The sequence below is a fragment of the Camelus bactrianus genome, chromosome 19 (assembly GCF_048773025.1).
Source record: "Camelus bactrianus isolate YW-2024 breed Bactrian camel chromosome 19, ASM4877302v1, whole genome shotgun sequence".
In the NCBI taxonomy this organism is placed as follows: Eukaryota; Metazoa; Chordata; class Mammalia; order Artiodactyla; family Camelidae; genus Camelus; species Camelus bactrianus.
The window spans coordinates 21,000,393-21,026,335 of NC_133557.1; the positions used below are offsets into that span (position 1 = coordinate 21,000,393).

Sequence of the window (25,943 nt, forward strand, 5' to 3'; positions counted from 1 at the left end):
GTGAATAAACAAAAAAGTTTTCACACTGTCCCCCAATATGAAAGGTTCCTCAAAATTACTCCTAAAACAAATGCAAATTATTTTTCTCTTATCAGACTGGCAAAAATCCACCTTGCTGCATGGAAACAGACACTCTTATACATCGTAAATGGGGGAACAAATTAGTGCAATTCCTTTTGGAGAACAACTCGACAAAATCTATTAAAATAAGTGTTTACTCTCTGACCCAGATATCCCACCTATGGAAATTTTTCTCAAAAAATACTTGTTACTATACAAAATGGTATCTGTTAGGTACACCAGTCACCAGGAAATATACTGTATCTGCTTGTATTTGCTTACAGAAACTGCAGATTACCCAAGAAACCAGTAAAAGTGGATACCTGTTTGGGGGGATGTATCAGGTGAATTAAGGTAATCAAAGGCACGGTTGGGAAGAAGAATCGTCATTGCGTACCTCTGGGCATTGTTTTTGATCTTTGAACCATGTGTATGGGCTGTTTATCCAAATGAAATGAACAAATGAATATTTTTTTTAAATTCACAATGGTTCTTCTGTATGAAGGTCAATCTCCCACAAGGCCCTCAATGATCTAACCCAGAGTTTCTCAGTCTTGGAGCTATTGACATATTAGGGCAGAATCATTTGCTGTGGGGTGGGATAATTCTTTGGTGTAGGGGATTGACTTGTATATTGTGGAATGTTCAGCAGCATCTCTGGCCTCTACCCCCTAGGCCCCAGTAGTACTTCCTCAGTTGTGACAACCAAAATGTCTCCAGACATTACCAAAAATCCCCTGGTCAGGGGTGGGTGTGTGGGGGAAAAATCATGCACAGTTGATAACTTCTGCCTCATTCCCTAGCCTCACCTCCCACAAATCTCCCTCACAGCCTGAACTCAGTCAACTCGCCCCTCTCTCAGTTCCAGAATGTCCCTTGCTATTTCTGGCCTTGGGGCCTTTGCACTCACTGTTCTGTCTGCCTGGAATACTCTTCATCATCCCCATCTCCTCTCCCTTTACTGAGTTAATCATATCACTGATAATGGAAAAGAATCTGAAAAAGAATATATACGTATATATCTAAATCACTTTGCTGTACACCTGAAACTAACTCAACATTGTAAATCAACTATACTTCAATTTAAAAAATCATATCTCTGCTCAAAACTCACTTTCCCAAGGAAGCTCTCCGGACCTCCCAGTTAGGTGAGGGCCCTCCAGTGCACACCCTCATATCTCACTATTCTTTTCTCTCACAGCAATTATCACGACTGGTATTTCTGTTTGTTTAGCTGAGCATCGTCTGTCTCCCCCACCTGGGGTGCAAGCTCTCCAAGGGCAGGAACGCTCTCAGCCTTGCCCAGCTGCTGCACCCTTAGCACCTGCAACAGGGTCAGGCATGCAGCAGATGCTCAGAGGACACTTGCTGAGTGAGGATGGTGTCATAGGATTGGCTTGAAACTTTTCTGTTACCTACCCAGAAACACCTCTCTCACTGGGCTTCCCTCCACTAGTATTTCCCCCATCACAGCCTCCTTTGAGATCAAGTACTACAAGTGTCTGCTAAACAGGCAGACGAGAGAAAAGGGCTCTGTTTCAGGCCCAGTACCAGGCAGTTTTCACACTCTCCCTCATTCAGATCTTACTTTAGCTATAGCTCATTTTTATCCCCAATCTACAAGTGAAGAAATTAAAGAAGGCAAGACTCAGGGAGGTTACAGAATTGCTCAAGATCATGCAGAACCATGATGCGAACTCTGGTTTATCTGAGCCCAGTGTCTGCGCTTGCCTCTCTGTGCTAAGCCAGGCTTGGAACCCTGAGTTTCTGCTTTGAGAGGTCACCACAGTCAGAGCCTTTCTGTTCTCAAGGTGTTTCACATCTCTTTGATCCAGAGTAGCTTCTACTTGTTTCCAGCACTTGTTTTCCCACTCTATAGATGAGAAAAATCAAAGCCCAGAGAGGTGAGGGAACTGGGTCAGAGAGCACGACTTTATAGCATGGCTGCCACCCCTAGCCCGGAGCTGCAGATCTAATTTTAATATTCCCCAAACTCCAGGCATTCACAAGCTACCTCCACAAATGTTCCTATATGCACATACCGTATGGCTCGTATTTCCTTAATATTTCCCTGCAACTAGATTCAGCGTTTTAATTTAAGAAATGTATTTCAATAGAAAACTTATCTATCACTCCCATGCGTGGCAAAAAGAATCCCTCGTTATACACAGAAAGTACCCATAACATTAAATTCATGAAGGCAAAGCAACATTACTGCATCTGGCGAGACACTACTGCTGGCTTCCGTCTCTTGGCCTGAGGCTTGTGCTTTATATTTTAAAAGGTTGATCTGGAAATGTTGGCGAGGTGTCCAAGTTTTTCCTCCCCCTCTTAAGACTTTCTCCCCAACATAAGCAGATTGATTCTACAAGAGTTGATAAAGGAATATTCTTCCCACTGTATGAGTCAGTGTTATTTCATACCTTGTCCTCATGCCACCTCAAATTATCTCCTGCACTGCGGCCCCGCAAGACAGGAAACACTGCCCTTCTCCTCTGGTTTGAGTGTGTAGCTGACTTAAAGAGCAATACTGTCGGTAATTACTGATGATGAGTGGCATCCACAGAGGGCCTGGGTGTAGCACCACCTGTAATCCTCACATCCCTGGGAGGTGAGCACTACTAGTCACCACATCCGACGTGAAATTATAACGACTTAGGGAGGCCAGCCACTTGTGAGTGAGAAGGGAGCTGGGACTCCAGCACAGCTCACCCTGCCTCAAAGCTCAAGTTAAACGCCAGGGTACCTCAAGGTTATCCCTCCGTACAGGAAGGAGATCCAGAGCCAGCCCACCAGCAGGAACAGCAGCATGAGAGGGAAGGCGAAGATGAACCAGGAGCCGAAATTTACTACGTCGCACTGTGGGAAGAAACTGGAGAAAAGAGACGGGTGAGAGCCTGTCGAGGGCAGCCATGCGGATGGATGCATCTAAGACGTACACAGGAAAACTAAAAGAAGCATGCTAAACACGAACAGTGGGGTTGAAGGTCTTTCAAGTTTTTCTTTTTTTCCCCCCTATATTTTCTGAGTGTCCTATAATGTGCCTATATCATGCATAATAAGAATAAACTAATAAAATGTATTTGGGGGGGCAAAGGCCAAGGAGAACACTTGGGGCAGCTATTTCCCTGTCTCCCCAGGTTCCCGGCTGGAGAATCAGAATCCCACATTAACCCCCATATTCCTTTCAAATACCCTCCTCCCTGACCAGAAGGTCCAAGTTTGTGCAATTAAATGTTGTATATGATTTGCATGTGATTTGCATGTAATTTACCCCAAATCTTTCATGTTTGGTATTTTTACTTACAGCTCCAGCATTTCCCACCTCATTTCTTTTCAAGTTGGAACAAAGGCTCACATCAGAGTGGGCAGGCAGCCTGAAAACTCTCTGATAGCAACTGCCGCCCCGCCCCCCCCAATTCTCCCCACCTTCCAACTCAGGAGCAGCCCCTGAGGCCCCCTGGAACCCGTGTCCATCCTGCCAGCCCTGGGCATGTGCTCCAGCGAGTCCTAATACCAAACACCCTGCTGTGTCCCCCCAGTCGACTGCACCTGTGCTGGCACTTTCTGCCAATTGAGGAGACTAAAGGGTCAGCCCACATCGTCCCCACATCTAAAGCAGGACCATCTTGGCTTCTGGCTTTTCAGTCGCTAACCAAAACAAAAAAACCCACAAGGCATAGCCAGGTCTTGCTCAAAAAATGGAGATGAAAAGACATCAAATGTTTGCAGTGGGCTTAAATCAACTGGGAAAATACCAACGCCCAGCTCCCATCCCACACCTCCCAAATCAGGATCTCTGCACCCGAGACCCAGGCATACTGTTTTCACCTTCCCCAGGGTCTCAAAATGCACTCACGGCTAAGAATCACTGTTTTTTTTTTTTAAATCATAATCTTAAAAATCAAAGCATTTGAGAACCTGAGAATATTGTGGAGGGTTAAGGTTTTAAAACTGGCTCATGAGATTAAAACATAAGTGTACTTAAAATTTCTTGTGAAAAGAACTTTGGCTACCCACAAATATAGCACTGATTTATGTACACCAAACCCAGTCTCAAGAAGACCAACCTGGCCAGCTCTCCCTCCATCATCTTAGTAAGTCCTTGACTCTTTGGTTGAATACCGGATAAAGAGGTTGGCCAGCAGCTGGGGCCATGCTGAATGCCAGATAATTCTGTCACTGTTTGTTTGTCAAAATGCTTGCATTTGGATTCACATAGATTAAATGAGTACAGGATGCATCTCCACTGCAACGGAGTCTTAGAAACCCTACTTCTCAGAATCCTGGAATCTAAAAATCTTAAAATCTTGAAATACAAGAATTTTAAAAAGTCTTCAAATGAAGAGGTTTGGAATTATGGAATCGGTGTCATGTCGTCTGAAAATCCTTGTCTTTGACTTTCTTGCCCTGACAGTTGGCCACCCCACCTCTGTTTGAACAGTTTCAGTGCTGGGGAGATTTTACCTCTTGGCAGACTCAGCTCCATTCTGGCCCATGTACCTGGTTGCAAAGTGTCTCCTGGGACATCACAGCCACAGACCAACACCTCCCATTGGGGTCAGTTTTCGAAGCAGACGTCATATCATGCCACCCCCTGCTCTCAGCTCTCCACTGACTCCCCATCTCACTTAAGGAAAAGTTACATCCTTACAACAGTTGCCTTAGTCTGGCTTCTTCTGACCTTACCCTCTTCTGCACCCCAGCCTCCCCGATTTTTGTGCTGTTCCCTGAGACCGTTCCCACCTTTGTACAGGCTGTCCCCTCTTTCTGGGATGCTCTTTCCTCCTTCATTGGCCTAGCTCACTCCCTCACTTCTAGGGCTCTGCTCAAGTGTCACCGTATTAGAGAAATCGCACACGCCTCACCAACCTACATAAAACAGCACCCACTCCTGTCACCTCTACCCCTTTACTGCCTTATTTTATTTCATAACTTATCACACCAACATATTATATGTTCATTTGTCTTTTCCTGTATTGCCTGTCTCTCCTATCAGAATGGAAGAATCAGCGCAGGGACTTTGCTGGGGTTTGTGCATCACTGGGTCCCCCGAGTCTGGCCACAAGACACTTGGTACACATTCCTGAATGTTGGATGACAGAGGGGAAGGGGCATAGGAGCAGAAACTTCAGTGCCCGGGCAGGGGTTGGGGAGGAACACTTGCTTTTACCTCTTGAGCTGCCCAAGCAGGATGAGGTTGGGGGCTGTGCCCGTGAGGGTGGCAGTGCCCCCGATGCTGGCAGAGTAAGGGATGGAGATGAGGAAGCCCTTCCAGATGTTTCTGCGATATTCCTCCTCCTTCTTGGAGTTAGCCTGGAGATCCATTGGAGTCTCTGCCTCCTCAGGGCAGTCTTTGCTTTAAACAAACCCACAGAGAAGCCATTCAGAATACATTCAGAATTCCTGGCCTTGTGGGGGAAACACACTACTTAGGGCAGGAAGGCTGAGTGAGCTTTCTAGAAGGTAACAGACACAAGCATCAAAAACCTCTAAAAATATGCAAACCTTCTGCTTAAGCGCTCTACTCTAAGAATTTGTCCTAAAGAAATAATTGGACAAGGGCCTCAGCTGTGGGTACAAGAGCGTTCACCATGGTATTAAACACAATTTAAACTGAAAACAACTACATATCCATCAAAAAGGGATTGGCTGAAGAAAAATGATTCTCTTTCTGCATGGAACACCAATGTAGCTATTAATTTAGGTGGGTGTTTATTAAGACATAAAGATGTCCAGTATATAAAGTGAAAAGGCAGGTAACAGTACTACTTAGCTTTTTTCAATTTAAAAAATAGTCACATGTTTCATGAATATATGAGTATTAAGAAAAGTCTAGAATGGCATACACAAAGTCATTTTGGTGCCCCCTTGGTAGGGGGATTATGGCTTTTTTTTTCTCTTCGACTTTTATTTATATTTTCTGGGTTATTTTTCCTGGTACAGTTCAAGAGTTTTAGGAAACAATAAAAACTAAGAATTGTTAATCATACAGTAAAAGATAATGATGTTGACGCAAATTTATTGAGGTGCAAAGATGTCCACTGCACTCCATTAAATGAGAGGACAGGGTACCAAATGCCATATATAGCATGATCAATTTTTTACACTAAAAATACATTTATATATACAAAGAGATATCAAGGAACAGTCTAGAATGGTATTCACTTAACTGTTTTAAACTCTTTTAGGGAGTAAGATGCTGAGTACATTTTTCCTTTTGTTTAAGAGTTTTTTTTTTAACCTGTGCATTTATAAAATGTTTATAAGTGAATGAAATTAAGAACTGTCCCTGTGTAGCAAATTAAAATTTTTTTTAAGGAATGAAAGATACTTCAAATATCTTCAGGCCTTAATTACTACATGAGGGGCCCCTTCTCCAGAGGACGGCAGGGATGTGATCTGGGGTCTAAAAGGAAGACAAGGACTGGAGGCAGCTGGAGACGGATGTCATGGCCTGACTTTTCAGGGTGAGAGGCCTGGTCAGGAACCTAGGGCCTCCGTCAGAGCCAAGGCCCCAACCAGACTCAGCCTCCCAGGAGAAAAAGAGCAGAAAGGGCCCTAGGGCTCATCTCCTGCCGCCCTTTTCTTGTTTGGATGGGAAACTGAGGCCCAGAGTGGAGATGGGATTTGCATCCAATGGACATGTTGTTCTAAAGAGTAGGGTCAGTCTTTTCCAGTAGACTCAGCACCAGCTCCTCACGGGCAGATGGTTAAAACAGATTCCCAGTGTACATGGCAGTGAGTGGCTGGGCCACTCACAGAACCTATATCTCAAGGCTGGACTCAAAGCCCCCATATATGGTGCCAAGAAGGAGTACGGTCCATGGAATAAGACAAACTAATGTAAGACCGCTTTCCTCCTCTGCTAGAACCCTCCATCAGCTTCCATCTCACTCAAAGTCAGAGCTACATCAATGGCCTACGAGGGCCTACATGCTGAGTCCCTCTACCACTGCCCCCTTGCCACACAAGCAATCTCTCTGACCCCACCTCCTGCACCTTCTACTCACCCAACTCCAGCCACACCGGCTTCCTGGCTGCTATGTACTCCCTCTGCTGAGAACACCTTCCCACAGATCCCCCATGGCCTTTCACCTCTTCTAGGTGTTTACCCAAGAATGACGTTCTTAGTAAGGACTACCCTGACCACCCACTTTAAACCTGCCCTCTCGCCTACCCCAACCCCTCCCTAGCCTTCTTTCCCACTTTGTTCTCCTGCCTAGCACTCACCAACCTTCTGACCCACCATGGATTTTACTTGCATATTTGTTTCTTATCACTGGGATGTACGCTGACGAGGGCAAAGTTTTTGTCTGTTGGTTGCTGTAACTCTGAGAGTACCTGGCTCATCGTAAGCTCTCTAAAAATATTTGTTGAATGAATGAAACAGACCTGATTGATGTCCAGCAACACCTTGAGCAAGTCACTTTACTTCCTGCTGTTTGTTTCATCACCATTAAGCTGAGATAACAGTGCTATTAATAACAAGCGTTACCATCCATGCATGGAAGGCCCAGCAACCTGCTCTATCTACATGATCTCATTTACTCTCAAAATTACCCTGTAAGATGGGTTCTGATATCATGCCCAGTTGGTAGGTGAAACTAACTTGAGGCTCAGAGAGGTTAAGTGACTTGTCCAAATCACAGAGCCAGTAAGCTGCAAAACCAGGGTTCAAAGCCAGGTCTGTGTGGTCCCAAACCCCAAGATCTTATCCACTCTGCCATATACAAAAGACACCAAAGACTGAACGTGCTGTCAGTGTTGAGACACTTCCTAAGTCACAGAAATGTGAAGGGTTGTTATTGTCTAGGGATATTTTTGTGTTGACAGCCAACTAACATGATACACCCTTCCCTCTTTGACTGTCATGTGGTTTATGCCTCCTGCTCTTCTGGCCCCTTCTTCCAGACCCTCCACCTTACCAGACCTCTAGGGATTTAATGTGCTCCTCTGCCCTTCCCACATTTGCTTTTGTCAAGGAGGCTGGAGCCAAAGGGACAAGTGGTGGAAACTTGAGCATTAGGTCATTTGGAGAAAAATTGGGGGATGCGTGGGGGGTTGCTTGCAGCACTGAATTCTTGTTCATCATCTCCTTGGGTTAAGCACCGGCTCCTCTATGAATTTCTCCAGGAACTCACTCTTCTGTGCCGGCAATAAATTGCATCTCCGTGGGCACAGTGTGCAGGCCGTTTTTCCGCACAGCAGCTAGGAGGAAAGAGCATGATGTCTTTAGTGTGATGTAGTAAGTGGGACAGGAGTGTCCCATTCTTGGGCAGCCAATCAAGAGTGCTTCTTCAGGTCCCAGCCTACGCTATTCATTGGATCAAAAAAAAAAAAAATTGGCACTCAAAATTCCAACCTCCTGTCTCAGCCATCCTTGTTTGGAGATGGCTTCAGGCCTGTGGGCAGGGAGTTAGCTGCAAGGCTGCTTGACAACCCATAATTGAAGCCTAGGCTAATCTGAACTGCCATTGTCAAAGGGATGTTTGGGAAAGACTGGCTGTGAATGATAATGGATCAGCAATGGGATTGGTGACTCCAATATCCCATTCATTCATTCATTCAAAAAGCATTTATTGAGTACCTACTATGTGCTATGAACTATGAGCTTGGGGTACACAATGAATAATATAGGACAATATCCTTGCTCCCATGAAATTATATTCTAGAAAAGGTGACAGTCAGTTATCAAATAAAGGAAATTTCAGGTTGTGATGAAAGTGATGGAGGAAATAAAACTGGGCAATGGGATGGAAAGTGATTGTAGGTGGACTACTATGATCGGGTCAACAGAGAGGACATAGAAGCTGATGGTGTTTGAGCTGAGACCTCAAGGATAAAAAGGAGCCAATCATAAGAAGAGCTGGGGGAAGAGGAGTTGGGGCAACAGGAACAGAAGTGCAAAGGCCCTGAGGTGAGAGTGTGTCTGGTGTGTTGGGAAGCAGAAGGGAGACCAGTGGAGCTGGAGGGCAATGAGAGAAAGGGACACCAGGAGAAGGGGAGGTGGGAGAAGAGGCAGAGGGTGGGGTGGCAGGAAGTGGCCTGGATCATGCAGAGGTCTTGGAGCTCACAGTAAAGACTTCAGCTTCTCCTCTGAGTCAGATGGGAGTGGAGCCAGGAGAGTGTTTGAGAAGAGTCAGGGCAGGCTCTGACTTTGTTTGAAAAGTATCCCTTCAGAAGACCTAAATAGACATTTCTTCAAAGAAGACATACAGATGGCCAACAGGCATATGAAAAGATGCTCAACATCACTAATTGTTAGCGAAATGCAAATCAAAACTACAGGGAGGTATCACCTCACACCGGTCAGAATGGCCATCATCAAAAAGTCTACAAATAATAAATGCTACAGATGGTGAGGAGAAAAGGGAACTTTACTGTACAGTTGGTGGGAATGTAAATTGGTGCAGTCACTATGGAGAACAGTATGGAGGTTCCTTAAAATGAGAAAAATAGTTACCATACGATCCAGCAATCCCATCTTGGGCATATATCCAGAGAAAACTCTAATTGACAAGATACATGCACCCCAAAGATCATAACAGCACTATTTACAATAGCCAAGACATGAAAGCAACCTAAGTGTCCATCAATAGGTGAATGGATACAGAAGATGTAATACACACACACACAGACACACACATATACACACAATGGACTATTACCCAGCCATGAAAAAGAATAAAATAATGCCATTTGCAGCAACATAGATGGACCTAGAGATTATCATACTAAGTGAAGTCAGATAGAGAAAGACAAATATATGATATCACTTTTATGTGGAATTGAAAAGTGATACAAATGAAATTATTTACAAATCAGAAACAGACTCACAGACATGGAAAACAAACTTGTAGGTTACCAAAGGGGAAAGGGAGGGAGGGATAAATTAGGAGGTTGGGATTAACAGATACACATTACTATATATAAAATAGATACACAACAAGGACCTACTGTATAGCACAGGGAACTATATCTAATATCTTGTAGTAATCTAAAGTGGCAAAGAATATGAAAAAGAACATATATATATTCATATCTAAATCACTTTGCTATATACCTGAAACTAACACAATGTTGTAAATCAACTATATTTCAATAAAAACAAAATTAAATGAAAATAAAAAAAATCCCTTGTTTGATAGCATCCTGGAGACAAGAAACACTGAAGGGATTAAAAGCTCCTGCAGCTGAAACCATCACCAAAGGTAAAAGAATCCATCCCTTGGCATTGGGAGTGTGACCAGTGCTGAACACACAGGTTCTGGGTTCAAATCCTAGCTCCATCACTTGCTTTTTGACCTTAGATCAATGTGGTTCCCAAATGGGGACTGATTCTGCCTCCAAGGGACATTGGACAATGTCTGGAGACAGTATTGGTTGTCACAACTGGGATAGAGGTGGTTGGGTGCTACTGGTATCTACTGGTCAGAGGTCAGAGATGCTACTTAACATCTTACAATACGTAAGTCAGCCCCCACAACAAAGAATTACCCCACCCAAAATGTCAATAGTGCTGAAGTTGGGAAGCTTTGGCTTAGATGAATGTCTTGATCTCCTTGTACCACTTAAATTCATAAAGTGGAAGTAATAATTCTCCTAGAGTTATCAACAGGATTAAAGAATTGATTCATTTGTTATAGACAATGTTTTCATCCCCCCAAAACTCATATGTTGAAACCTAATCCCCAGTGTGATGGTATTAAGAGGTGGAGTTTTAGGGAGGTGATTGAGTCATAAGAGAGGAGCCCTCATGAATGGGATTAGTGCCCTTAGAAAAGACACCCCACGGAGCTTCCTTGCCCCTTCCACCTTGTGAAGACACAGCAAGAAGGCGACTGTCTATGAACCAGGAAACAGGCCCTCAACAGACACCAAATCTGCTGGCACCTTGATCCTGGACTTCGCAGCCTCCAGAACTGGGAGAAATAAATACCCAGTCTATGGTATTTTTGTCACAGCAGCCTGCATGATAAAACATTGTTTAAAGCAGGGACCAGCAAACTTCTTCGGTAAAAGGCCAGACAGTAAATATTTTAGTCTTTGGAGGCCATATGATCTCTGTTGTAATCACTCAAATCAGCCACGATATCATGAAAGCAGCCGTAGACAATACAGAAATGAGTAAGTGTGGCTAAATCTTTATTTTTGGACACTGAAACAGAATTTCACATAATCTTCACATGTCACAAAATAGTCCTCTTCTTTTGATTTATCCAAGAGTTTAGAAATATAAAAATTATGCTCAGCTCACAGGCTGCACAAAAAAGCAGGCGGCAGGCTAGATTTAGTGGGCCCAAGTTTGCCAGCTCCTGATTTTAAAAATGTAACAGGAATTTGAGCACTAGTGAGGATTTAGTAAATGTGGGTCACTATTAAGAAAGAACAAAAAAGTGGCCCGACGCCTAGAACTAGTCTGACCCAGATATGACACATCGTTCTCTTGTTGGGCCTAAATAATCTTACACATCACCGACTTGAGACAAAGTCACTCTGAGACTGATAAAATGATAAAATGAGCTAGAGCAAGGACTTCCGAATCTTGTTTAAACTCAAAGCCACTTGCCACCCACAAAATACTGAGCATCCCCTTCTCTTGCTAAATAAATGGCTACTTCTTTATCCAACCATAGAATTGTCCCTGATTTCTGACAGCACCCAATATAGAGCAAATCCTGCTTCCTTAGACCCCACCCCCCACCCCAAGTGCCCCAACCAAAGCCCGAATTCTATGAGAGGTGCTTTCTAACACCCTCTTACTGAGTTGATCGTGGTTGCCCATGGTATGCACGCTCCCTTACTGTGGCAACGATAACAAACTCAACCTGTTTAACTATAGATGTGTTCCTGGGGACTTTTGGCCATGTGGACCGGGAGGAAGGGTCTAGACTCCAGCCTCATCTCTTCCCCTGTCTCACCCAGGGGTTTGGGGAAGTCCCTTCCTTTCTCCACTTTTGGCTGTTCTTTCCCTGCTGGGACCATGAGGAAGCAGGATTCCATGGTGACTAATTGGGTCATTTTTACTGTGCCCAAGGCTGGCCCTGCTGACAACCAGCAGGGGATCTGAAAGCTAAATTCAGATCAACTCACCCTGGGCCATGTGGATGTGGGCCTCATGGCTCCCGTGATGGGAACACAACCACATGCAAAGCACGAGGCCGGAGGCCAGGGCACTGAAGCAGGAAGTGAAGAGTTGTTAATAGGACATTGATGCTGGAGGGCAAAGTCACTCCCCAGGGGATGGCCAGACAGGAAGAACTCTGACCCAGTGACTCCCTAGCCCCCACCCGTCTTCAGCTCACTCTGTATGCATCCCACCCAGGTCAGGACCACAGCTGTCATGCAGCATCAGATGTCCGCAGAGCTCACCAGCATCTCAGGTATAACAATAGGCTGCCCTCCTCCACCCTGGATGTACATTAGCGTTTCCTAGGAATACCCAGAACCCATCCTGGAGGTTCTGCTTTAGTGGCTCTGGAGTAGGGCTGAGGCCTCAGTATTTTTTAAAAGCTCTTCAGGTGATTATTTTGTGTAGCCAGGGTCAAGAAGACTCCCCTGAAGTTACAGATGGGGAACTGAAGCCTCCAGTGGTTGCCCATGACCTTAGAGGGGGTGTGTGCCCACCAGTTTGCCACAGAGCCCACCTGGACCCTTTTCTTATCCATGGAACTCAGCTGCTGCCAGCATCTGAGCTGGAGAGCCTCGACATATAACTGTATGTGCTACAGACAAGACAGAGGAGGTGATTCACACACACACAACTGTAAACAGTATGTATCTGTAGCATAGGTCCTGGATTCAATCCCCATTAAAAAAAAAAAGATTAATAAAGAGGGAGTTTCACTTTTCCTTATGCAAATTAGTAATATAAAAAATTTTATATCATGCATTATTTTTTCTAATGGTGATGATAATAAAACCAATGAAGATGAAGTTGAATACAAACAGGAAAACCAAGGTGCACTCAGCTTGTAGCAACTCACCTACTCTTAATCATGCATCCAGGGTTCATCTCTATGCTTCCTGTGGCCACTGTGACCCATGTGACCACACAAAAACAGGCCAAAGTCTCCAAAGGTTCTGACTTTCTTGGGTCCAGAAATCGCTGGCTGGTTAGGAGACTGGTGCTTATGTAAGGTCTTATTCAAATAATAACAATCCCAGAGTTTGTATTGGGCGGGGGAACTGAGGACTTTCACATTTGGAATCTTACAGCAGCCTCAGAACAGCTTGGGGGAGCTAGGCGGGGCTATTACCTTCCTCTTTCCACCTAGGGAACCTGAGGCCCAGGGAGGTAAGTTAAGGTTGGGATCCAGAGGGCCCAGCGGGTTAGTGGCAGAGTCAGGACTATTGATTCCCTACCCCTTGAATCTCCCTCCATCTCCGAAGGCACCACCTGGCTCTCAGAAGGTGTGACCTGGAACTGCTAACTCTAGTCTAACCTCCCTGGTGTGAGTGAAATGTTCTTGAAGTCTGGCACATGGAAGGCCCTCAGGAAAAGAGTTCTGGTATCAAATTAGGTAAAGAGCACCCCAGGGAAAGTCAAAGATCCCAGGCAGGCTTACATCCATTAATTCATTTAGCATTCACAACAACCTAGGTAGTAAGTATTAATACCCCACTTTATGTATGAGGAAACTGAGGCTTGGAACAGTTCAGTAACTGGGTTCATTCATTTATTCATTTATTAATTCCACACATTTATTGAACACCTACGGCCTGCCAGTGTTCTTGGTGAACAATACTATAGTTCACAGCAATGAAAAAGATGACACAAGTTCCCATGGAACCTGGAGTCCATGGCGGAGACAGACAATAAACAAATTAAGTCCCTCTCAGCTAGGAGTCATATAAAACTTCAACCTGAATCAAGGTGTAGGGTCTTATTACCCATTCCTCCCAATTCCTGGATCTCTCTCTCTCTTTTTTTAAGAGGCTGCACCATTTGACTTTCTACATTTCACTTTCCACTTTTACTTTTTACAGTCAGCAATTGGAACTCTTTTAATGGCTTTTATATATGGGTTTTTATATAACAGCAGTTGCACAACTGACACACATTAACCCCTTTCATGCGCCAGGCTGTCATTCCTCATGGAAGCTTCACCATGCTATATACGAAATGGGAGGTTTTGTCCTCATTTTATAGAGGAGGAGGCCCCTCCCCCGGCCTCATGAATGAAGAAGGAAGGAGGGCAGTGCTCGACTCAGCCTAAAATACTGCTTTTGTAAAGACAGCATCTTGGGCACTCCTAAAGGAAAGACATGGGTGGCAAGCCAGCCTTCTCTGGGCAGAGAAAAGGAGGGGAAAGGTGACAGAGTTTAGATTCAAAAGCCATGGGGATCCCTTACTGGCTGAGGGACTTTGGGCAAATATTTCACCACTCTGCCCATCAGTTTCCTCCTCTGTAAAATGGGCCACCCCTGCAGGGCTGAAGTGGAGGATCTAATGAGAACATACATGTAGAAGGACACAGGAGAAGCCACCACCCACGTGGCCCTGGTCCCCCAGGCAGTGCAAGCAGCAGAACTGGGTAAAAGAACTGGAGAGAAGCAGCAAGGCTGCCCTCCAAGGCTGAGGACCTTGAGGAGTCTGATCCAGTGAGCCCCGCCCTGCCCCAGGCTCTATCTCCCTCTGGCATGGTGCTTCTAAGTACTGATTCCAGATTCAGACAAAGCTCAGCAACTAATTCACCATGTTACTTTGGGAAAATCATTTTGCCCCTCTGACCCTTAGTCTCTTCATCTGTAAAATGGGGATAATCTACTTTGTAGTACTGTCATGAAGATTAAATGAGCTAATGGATATGAAAAATTTAGCAGTGTCTGGCATAGGGTGGGTCTACAGAATATGATAGCTCACATCACCCTTACTGTTTTTTCTATCGGTGTCCCTCATGACGCCTCCTCACCCCAGTCCTGGCCCAGGAAGAGAGTCTCTACTCCTTCCACCCTTGTCCTCACCTTCTGCCACAAGAACAGAGCACAGAAACTGGATGAAAGGGAACATCTCTCTTTGCACTGGAACTACCCCAGCTTTAGGTCTTAGGGCTGATCATTAACCAATCCCTTCCCTCTGATCTCACCACCTACAAAAGTAGGTGTCTGCCCCAGCCTCCCAGGGTCTGCTGCCTTCTGACATCCTGCAGCGTAAGGGAAAAGACTCTGAATTTCACCTATGCACCCAGTATGTGTGACCTTGGGCAAGTCCCTTCACTTTCCTAAGTCTCAGATTTTTCATCTTCTTTCATTTCTTTCATATAATAAGGGAATTGGCTTCCAAACTTTTTTTTTTGCCACTAAACTCTTAGGAAAAAAATCTTCTGTGAGAGGCAGAACAAAAGAGGTTAAGAGTACAGGCTCTAAAGTTAACCAGCCTGGATTCAAAATACCAGCACCACTGTTTTGAAACAATGTGACCTTGGGGGCTAATTTATCCTCTACTTCTTCCTTCATTTCCGTTCCTCTAAGTGTGGTCATCGCTAACTCAACATCACTCAGACGTAAGGCCCTAAGACGAGATCTTGCATAAAGTAAGTGCTCAATAAACATTGGTGACTGTTACTCAGAAGCTCAGTGTATAAAGTAGATAAAGTGGGGGCAGCTGGGGTTGAAACGGGAGGAGCAGAGTCTTAACTGCTTGCTGCCACCCCAACGTGACTATGAGGCTGAACCATTCTCCTGGAGCCCCAAGACTCAGGGGAAACAGAAAACCAACGAAACCAACACTGCAGAGTAGGGATCTACGGACTATGGCCTGTGGGCTGAATCCAGCCCATTGCCTGCCAGCTATGGTTTTAACATTTTTAAGTGGGTGAGAAAAATCAGTAGAAGAATATTTCATGATGTAAAAATCATACAAAATTTTAACTTTAGCACCCGTAAGTAAAATTTCATTGGAATACAGCCACGCCTACTCATTTACATACTGTCTACGGATGCTTTCTCCCTGCAAGGGCAGAGCGTCAGCAGATGTGACAGAGCGGCAAGCAAAGCCTAAAATATTTACTGTCTTGTTATTTACAGAAAAAGTTTGCCGATCCCTGCTATAGAGCAACTCTTCCCTTCCATGCAGAAGACTTTGACCTTGCATAGATCCTGGCTCTGCTACTTTACCAACAATGTGATTGATTCTGAACATATCACTTCACCTCTCTGAACCTCCCTTGTAAAGTACTTATAATCATTTCTAGCTTTCAAGGCTGTCATGAAATAACATAAGCAAGACCCCTTACTGCATGATGGAGAAATACCCATATCACGGTAAATGAGATTAACTGAGATGGCACATGGATCAATATTATGATTTTTAACAGATATAATATTTATTTTTAATAAACATTTGAAAAAATATAACTAGCACACAAGCCCATGGTCTCCATAGATAATGTCTGCTGTGATAGTTGGGGTAAATGATCCAAAGCTTCTTGGGCAGATCTACCATCCGTCTCTCAACATGCACCTTCTAGCTTTGGGTCCTCGGTACCATCTCTTGCCCCCACCATCATATTCACATTCCAGACAGCAGGAGTTGGAAGCAGGAAGGGCAGGACCGGGAAATTGCACACACCGTTCCCATTCATACCCCATTGGCTATCCTTGGTCACATGACCACATCTGATTGCAAGGGAAGCTGGGGCATGCAGCCTTTTCTCCACACAGCCATGTACCCATGTAGGGGTTATATTACTAAAAGGACAAAGGAAGAAACAATACTGCAATCTCTGCCCACACATGTACCAATTTAAAGCTACCTTTTAAAATACTTTAATGTAAATAAAAAGAAAGACATTTAAAGCAGGCAGGATGTGGCAGCCGTTCTGCCTTCCCTAACACCCTTTGGATCTCCCCACTCCCACTCCTCCACCTTGGTGGAGTTGCTCCCAGTCCCCTTCCACAGCCTTACCTGCGTTTGTTTCACTCTCCCAGCTGAGGTCTTTACGAACTTCCTTCTGGCCAAAAAGACTCTTCAGGATGGCGCTGGCAATGGGCAGCATCATGGCGGTGGAGGCTGTGTTGCTCAGCCACATGGACAGAAAGGAGGTGGTCACCATCATCCCCAGGATGAGCCTGGGCACAGAGGGAGTTAGAGGCAGATCCAGAATTCAGGTTTCCAGTCCCAGTCTGCCACCCCACGTGTTTACAGATGGAAAGTTAAGGTCCAAAAAGGATGAGCTAGTGATCAAGTGGAAGCTGAATCCACTCACCATGTTTACGGTAGATCTAAGGAAACTGACTCAATGTATGTAAGTGAACTGATCTCAGGTACCCAAGATAAAATAGCAAAGACACATCATCCCTGAAATTTTCCCTCCTTTGGCTCCAAATCCTTGATGGCTCCCATTGCAGAATAAAGTTGCCTTGATTTGGCACCAAGACTCTCCACTATTTCACCCTATACGGCCTTCCCAGCCTCCTTTCCCACTTCCCCTCCCAGTCCTATCAAGCACCCCTGCTCAGGCTCTGCTGAATTTCTCACCAGCTCTCATACACACCTTGATGTCCTGCCTGCCTGCCTGCCATTGCTTGGTCCTTCCCACCCACAGGAATCTAAGTTTAGTGATTTTTTTTCTTTACATTGAACTTTTAATCCACCTGGAATTTATTTAGATGTACAGAATAAAGTCAGATCTTGGTAGATTTTGTTTCAAAGAATAAACCAATTATTCCAAAACCCACCATTTATTGAATCCTTCCCCTGCCCATGGATTTAGATTTCTTCTGGATTATTTATTTTGTGTTTTAAAAATCTATTTCTGAACGAGTACCATACTGTTTTCATCATTGTAACTTTAAAATACATTTGATAGCAGACCCACCTATTCTTCAAGGTCAAATATAATCCCCCCCAGGAAGAAGTCACACCCTACCTCTCAAGTGGGCTCATAAAGCACAGCGTGTCCCTTGGGTATCAAATTCTGCTTTGTCTTGGGATCAGTTCTACAGATGGTATCTCTCCCACAGGACTGAGAGTTCCTCCATGAGAAAACACCTAGGAGCCTAACTGCTTGGCCCAGAGCAGATGCTAGAAAACTACAAGTTATCCAGAACCTTCTTCTCCTTAACCATCACCCCAATTCCCATCACCAAAAGGGCCCTCAAATCTATCCATTCTGTCCATCTCCAGTGCCACCACCCTAGGCCATGCTGTCACCCTCTCTCATCTGGACACCCAGAACAGTGTCCTGCCTGGGCTACATCCAGCTTCTCCCCCCTCATCTGCTTCCCCCATTGCAGCCAAGAAAAAATTTTTTAATGCAAATCTTGTCATGTCATTCCCCAGCTTAGAATTTTTTAAAGTAGAGATAAAAAAAAAAAGGCAGAGATTCGTAACAGGGGTGGAGGTGGGGAATGGATATAATTTAGGGTGGAAATGAGGGGTGAAAGCTGCACCCTTTATTTTACTAACACCTAGTAGAAATTAAATATTTCCTTCAGTGATAAACATAGGCAACCATGTTCAGCAGTATTAGGAGGGGACTTAGTCATCAATTAAGGTGACAGATATTTTCATAGCGTATTATAATAGTTACAGGGACACTCAAAACTGCCTCAGAACTAGTTATTAGCCTCCTTGCGAGAGCTCATAATTTATTGTATTAATAGAGGAGTACGTATAGTATTATATCACAAGTTTGTGTGTTTAAAAAATTTATTTGGATAAGTGCGTTTTGCTGTGATTGTTGTGGTTGTTTTAAATTCTATGTGTTGTGCTTTATGCATTTAAAGACATTATTCTGGGAAGGAATCCTTAAGATTCAACACATTGTAAAAAATAAATTAAAAGAATAACAATAACCCTATTTTAAAGGCCATTCAATCCTCTTAAAATAGAAGTTCAAATCCTAGCTGGGGGACCAGAGGCCCTGCAGGAATGGATCCTACCTTCTCTGTCTCTCCAAGGCCATCTTTCCATCCACTCCCCCACCTACTCTGTCATCTTGGCTGGTAAACAGCAAACGAGGATGACAATGGCCAGCACTTACTGTGCAGGTCCAAGCTATTGTATTGTCATTTTATAGGCAGAAAGAGGTAAGTCACTTCCCAGAGCAGGAAAAGTGGGATTCAGCCCTGAGCAGTCTGAGTCACATTGCTAATATGGCCCCCTCTAAAACCACTGGACATGAATCCTTGAGGGTGAGGTCTGGGAACCAGCATTTCAGCTGGCTTCCCATATGATTCTTATGCACTTTTGAGAACTGCTCAAGAGCCTAGCATTGTGTCTGGCACACAGAGGGGACTCACTAAATATTTGAGAAACGAATACATAACTCATGACGGGATATTATGAGTTTGGTGCCCTGGATGATCAGACCAGGAAGAGTGGGTTTGGGCTCCAGGAGATGTGGTCCCTCCACCTTCCCACCTCTAGGCTGAGCCTATTACCTGGTCTTACCTGGCCGGCTGGACCCCAACTAGCATCAGGATCTTGAGGGCAATTCTCCGGTGCAGGTTCCACTCCTCGATGGCGCTGGCCATGATCAGACCACTGAGGAAGAGGAAGTTGGTGTCCAGGAAGTACTGGGAGCAGACCTTGTTGGAGGGCAGGATGCCCAAGAAGGGGAAGAGGATGATGGGCAGCAGGGCTGTCACAGAGAGAGGCAGGGCCTCCGTGCACCAGTACACCGCCATGAGCAGGATAATAAACAGGCAGCGACCTTCCTGCAGAGGGGAGATGCAAGCTCAGGAGAGTCAGCACAACTTGGGGTGGCAGAGGGGAAAAAGGTCAAGGAACAGGGCCCATCAAGGCACGTTCCTTGGGGAGGCAAAGGGCCCAAGGCTCGGACCCTGAGCAGCTGTTGTCACCTATCTGAGCCTCGTTTTACTCAACTATAAAAGGAGGAAGCTATATGCGTCCATCTTATAGGACTGTTTGAGGGTCAAATGAAATACCCTGTTGTCTTAAAAGTAGACCCTGAAATGAGCATGAGTGTGAAAGTAGTTCACCTGATAGGGAATCCCAGAAAGTTCTGGAAGAGCAGTGAGGAAGTGAAACAGAAAAGGAAGCCAAGACAGAGTGTGTTAATGAGAAGGTCACCACTGTGGGCAGCTGGGGCTCAATCCCAGTGGGGACCCTGGAAGACAGGGTAGGTCACGCCTCAGAAGGCAAGGAAGGGTAGTCCCCCTGGAAGGCAAGGAAGCTGGCTACTTATCTGTCAACTCTCAGTCATCACTGGCTGAGGGCTGCTCCTGGGAGCATTAACTCCCCAGCACTTCCAGCCCGCCCCATGCAGCAGCCAGAGCACACACTGGTGCAGAGCATCCCGGGTTCAGTAAGAAGCAATAGGCATGTGCAGAGTGGCGAGTGCCAATGGGCAAGTGAGCAGAGCACCAGTAGCAACTGCCACATCCATACACGGCATTTAGCACAATGCCCAACACCTAGTTCACACTCTGTAAATAGTAATAATAATAAGTGATATTTATTGGGCTATTAAGCATCAGGTACCATTTGTTCACCACAAGATCGCAGTGAAGTAGGTACAACTACTATGACCATTTGAAGGATTGGAAGCTGGAATGCAAGGAAGTCACTAGGAAGGCAGTGGTGGTGCAGGACAAGGCAATCTGCTCCAGAGCCAGCTCTCTTCACCAAGGACCCCACAGCTGTTATCAGCTAAATACTAAAGCTTATGACAGGTTGACAGTGCAATTTCAGAGATTCAAAACAAAATGGATCAGTGGTTGCCGAGGCCGGGTTTGGACATTTGTGTGTTGGAAAAGGGGTGGGAGGAGCCGCAAAGGAGCACAAGGGGAATCTTTGGGGTGATGGAAATGCTCTGGGCCTTGACTGAGGAGGCAATTACATGGGTTTGTACATTCGTCAAAACCTATGAAATTATTCACCTGCTGGTGAAACAAAAGGGTAATAATGATAATGTCTTCTGACACGTCAGTGTCCCACAGGATCCATAATAAATAATGTCTTGTTATTCACTCAGTCACTGTTTGAACAGAACTGCTGACTGCCCTCCTTTGCTTTCTTATGTTCTTTGAAGGCAATGATCTTCTGTGTTCCAGTGAACACAGACTGTTTCTTGGATTTGGTGCCGTCTAGTGCCATGTTATTCTTCTTATTTCCTACTCATAATAAGTTTTGTTAACTTTATTCAGTTTCCAGAGGACACTGAACTGAATTCCATCCTAACAAGCATCAATCTAACAGAACATATCCTCAGTTACACAGGACAGGCATCAAGCTACGTGCAGACACAATGATTAATTCATCGAAAGGGGCAAGGTCCAATGGTCCAGGGAGACCAATGAGATGGCTTTGACAATAATCAAGCAAGATATACTGGTGGTTAGGGTCTGATGGGAGCAGTGTAGGTAATTAGAAGTGGTCAAATTCTGGATCTATCTCCAAGGTATTACCCAATAGCTTTGCCATGGATCTGTTATGATGTGTAAGGCAAAAAGAGAAGCCAAGGGAAATTCCAGTTGGCCTCAGCAGGAGGAAGAAAGAGGTTGTCATTTCCTGATGGAAGATTGTGAGACACACCCACATCCATTTCCATACCTTGAAAACACATCCTGAGACTCTGCTTAACAGGCCCTACGTTGGAGAATTTCCATTTCCGAAGTACCTTAGTTTTTGTATCAGTGCTCACATTTTCTCATGCAATTTACAGACCTACAAAGAGTCTCTTGCAGAGCGAATTTTTCTACAACAAATCCTATTTTCCCACTTGTCTATTTTTTCTTTTGTTTCCTGTGCCTTTGCTGTCATATCCAAGAAATCATTATCAAATCCAATGTCCTAAAGTTTTGGTCCTATGTTTTTTTCTTAGATTTTTATAGTTTTAGGTCTTAAGTTTAGATCATGAATACACTTGAGTTAATTTTTGTATGTGATGTTAGATAAGGGTCTAACTTCATTCTTTTGTATATGACTATCCAGTTTTCCTAGCAAAAATTGGTGAAAGATTGTTTTTTCCCCATTGAATGGTCTTGGGATTCTTGTCAAAAATCATTTGACCATACACATGAGGGTTTATTTCTGGGCTTTCTATTCTGTTCCATTGGTCTATGTCTGTCTTTTTGCCAGTACCACACTGTTTTGATTACTATAGCTTTGTGGTAAGTTTTGAAATCAGGAAGTGTGAGTCCTCCAGCTTTGTTCTTTTTCAAGGTCGTATTGGTTAATTGGTCTCCCTTGAGGTTTCATATGAATTTTAGGGTAGGTTTTTCACTTTCTGCAAAAAAAAAAAAAAAAATCATTGGGATTTTGATAGAGACTGCACTGACTCTTTGGATCACTTTGGGTAGTAATGATATCTTAACAATATTGTTTCCAAACTATGATCATAAGATATGTTTCAATTTACAGCCAGTCCCTCACTTACGGCAGTTCAACTTAAGGATTTTTTTAACTATAGCATGGTGCAAAAGTGATAGATGTTTAGTAGAATTTTGAATTTTGACCTTTTTCCAGGCTAGTAATAGGCAGTCCTATCCTCTCTCCCGATGCTCGGCAGCGGCAGGGAGCACAGCTCCCGGTCAGCCTCACCATCTTGAGAGTAGACAGCCAATTCACTTACAACCATCCTGTACTCAGACAACCATTCTGTTCTTCACTTTCAGTACAGTATTCAATAAATTACATGATATAGTCAACACTTCATTATAAAGTAGGCTTTGTGTTAGATGATTTGGCCCAACTGTAGGCTAATGTAAGTGAGTACGTTTAAGCTACCTTAAATGTAGGCTTAGCTAGGCTAAGCTATGATTTCTGAGTAGGTTGGATGTATGAAATGCATTTTCAACTTATGATATTTTCAATTTACAATGGGTTTATTGGGATGTAACCCCATCACAAGTCAAGGAAGATTTGTATTTATGTCTTCTTTCACTTCTTTCAGCAATATTTTGCAGTTTTCACTGCACGTCTTTCACATCCTTGGTTAATTCCTAAGGATCTTATCCTTCCTGATGTTACTGTATTCCTTTTTAGATTGTTCGTTATTAGTGTATAGAAATGCAACTGATTTTTGTGTGTTGACTTTGCATCCTGCTACTTTGCTGAATTCACTTATTAGTTCTAACAGTTTTGACTTCTTGGGGTCAGGGAGGAATAACTGAAAAACAAATGACCACCACTTGAAATGACTATTTCCATGAAGTCAGGTCATTGGACATACACTTTAAAGATCAAAAACAAAAGCAAATAACACGGAATCAAATCTCACAACTAAAAACATGCCTAAGTTTTGATTTCTCAACATCCTTTTGGTTCCTACACCAGGCAGACCCTTACATGTCAGGGGTTAGATTATCTTAGATAATCACAGATCTATAAGTATCTCTAACTTCTAGCCCTTTGTCCAGGCAAAATTGTATATTGAATCACAATATAAAACAGACAAATTATGAAAGATTAGTTAAAAAGGAGTTCTTCTGGGAGAAGGGGGATGAGGAGCTCTCCACTGGGCCCCTCTACGTCCTCCCTCCCTTCACCCACCATGACAAACCCTAATCCCTCCCTGATACAAGAGTTCAATGGAGGACAATAAGACCATCACCAACCCCCTAGCATTTCCCCAGATTTACAGATGTGAACCCTGAGACCAGAGAGGGTAAAGGTCAGATAACAGATATGTGACAGAAATGTTTCTAGAACCCCAAACTGGGGCCCCCCAGGCGGTGGAGACCCTGCATTGGGTCCATTATGGAAAAGGCCTTCTTTGCCTCAGTAGGTGCTTAGATCCAAAGGGCATCATTCCAGGGTTCTCCAGAGGCAAACAGAGGAGCAGGCCCATCCCACATACTCCCAGTACAGCAAACAAAGATGCAGGAAAGTGGCAGTACAACAAACAGCACCCTGTTTACAGAAGCTCCTGGAATCTCCACGTTCTGCCAGTGGCATTTCAGGGACCACCCAGAAAGCTGATGTATCCAAAGGTTCAAACCACAAAAAAGCAAATTTGGCCAATTTAGTCTTCTTAGGGCTGGGAACCTGTGAATCTACAAAAGGACCCGAATATCAATCAGCTAGAGAGTCAGTTTCCATAGCTCAGAGAGGTCAAGTGGCTTCCCTAAGGACACACAGCTTCTGAGAGATGGAGCCAGGTTTTAAGCAGAAGAAGATGGGATCTTGGCTCCTTGTATGGCAGAGGCATGATACCCCTTGTCTCCATCCCCTTATCCTATTTCATTTTAATCCGTACAACTGGTTGCTGCCACCTGTCTTAGTCTTCTGAGCAGAAGGAGAACCAACAGAATATATCTAACTACATATAGGAGGAGATTTATGATAGGATTTGGCCCAAGCAGTTATGAAGGCCAAGAAGTCTCACAATCTGCCATTTGCGAACAGGAGAACCAGGAAAGCTGGTAGGTCCGTCCAAGTCCCAACGCCTGAGAATCAGGGAGCTAATGGTGTAAGTCTTAATCTGAGTCTGAAAGCCTGAGAGCCAGGAGTGCCAATGTCTGAGTGCAGGGGAAAATGGATGGCTCAGACCAAGCAGACAGAGAGGAATCTACCCTTGCACCACGTTTTCGTCTTGTTGAAGCCCTCAACTAATTGGATGATACCCACCCACCTTGGTGAGGGCAGATCTTAGTCAATTCATTCAAATGTCCTCACTTGGTCCTTCGCTGGTGCTGGCATGCAGAGAGGGCAGATCTTAGTCAATTCATTCAAATGTCCTCACTTGGTCCTTCCCTGGTGCTGGCATGCAGAGAGAAGCTCTCTTCTTATAAGGGCTATAATCCTATCATAGGAGCCCCCACCCTCATGAACTAATCTAATCTTAACAGCTTCAAAAGGATACTAAAGGAATAACACGAAACACTTTATACCAACACATTTGATAACTTAGAGGAAACAGGAAAACTTCCTGAAAAACATATTCAACCATCAGAAACAGAAAAGCTGAATATTTCATTGTCTATTCAAGAAGCTAGATCAATCATTAAAAACCTTCCTGCAGAAACCAAAACCAGAAAAACTCTCTAAGTCCAGCTGGCTGCAATGGTAATTCTGCCAAACATTTAAGGACTAAAGAATACCAGTTTTACACAGACCTTTCCAGAGACTAAAGAAAAAGGGAGCAGTTCCCAATTCATTTTGTGAGGCCAGGGTAACGCTGTTCCCCGGGTTATCCTGACAAAGGCATGAAAAGAAAAGAGAATATTATAATGGTTGAGGTCAGGGGCATGAAAAATCACCTGGAAAATCTGAACTGAGAAGCTCTGTTCAGAGTTGCCTTTTCAATCCTGCCTCATGTCACTATGCAGGAGAATAATTATGGTAATAACGAAAACCAGAACCACCAACATGTTTTGAGTATTAAGTTCTAGGCATTTTACATCTATTAATTCATTTAATGAGAGGTCCTATTATTTTTCAGAGGGGATTATAAAAGACATTGATTTAGTCATGCATGTAAAGCTGTGACCCAGGTAATTCAGTCTCAGGGTAGTGTTGCAGTTCATGAACTGCATATCTAAACAGAAATTCTAATTTTTAAGCTCTTTGCCCTTAAACATTTAAAGGACTCTGAGTATAATGAGAGCTAACAATGAACAAGTGCTTACAACTGCCCAGGTACTTTTCCTACTAATTTACATGCATTAACTCATTCCCTTCCTCAGCCACACTTGGAGGCAAGTGTTATTATCTCCATTTTACTGATGCAACAACTGAAGCAAAGAGGGTAAGTCAGGTAGGTTGCTGAGGCAGAACCAGGATGTGAACCCAGGCGGTCTGACCCAGAGTTTGCACTCTGCACCACTCCTCAACTCTACATGATCCATGATCCACGACTGCCCTTGTCAAATTCCTGCATCCTCTTATTCTCCAGCATCCCTGCAATTGCTCCCATTCTTTGAGTCTCAAGCCTATATGCTTCCTCTCCCTCTACTCCTCTTTCCTC

The 25,943-nt window shown here is 44.2% G+C and overlaps 1 protein-coding gene across 3 annotated transcripts in view; it reads right to left on the bottom strand.

The window, feature by feature from the left end:
- Positions 1-25,943, bottom strand: part of SLC13A3 (solute carrier family 13 member 3) — a 90,720-nt gene that overhangs the window by 24,239 nt on the left and 40,538 nt on the right. For all 3 annotated transcript variants that reach the window (XM_074347360.1, XM_074347359.1, XM_010958640.3), the window contains exons 2-6: positions 19,463-19,728; positions 16,973-17,136; positions 8,205-8,271; positions 5,234-5,419; positions 2,807-2,932 (exon numbers count right to left, since the gene is read on the bottom strand). In XM_074347360.1, coding sequence (XP_074203461.1) covers positions 2,807-2,932; positions 5,234-5,419; positions 8,205-8,271; positions 16,973-17,136; positions 19,463-19,698 — 779 coding nt within the window. In that variant the 5' untranslated portion in view covers positions 19,699-19,728. The remainder of the gene's footprint in view (positions 1-2,806; positions 2,933-5,233; positions 5,420-8,204; positions 8,272-16,972; positions 17,137-19,462; positions 19,729-25,943) is intronic.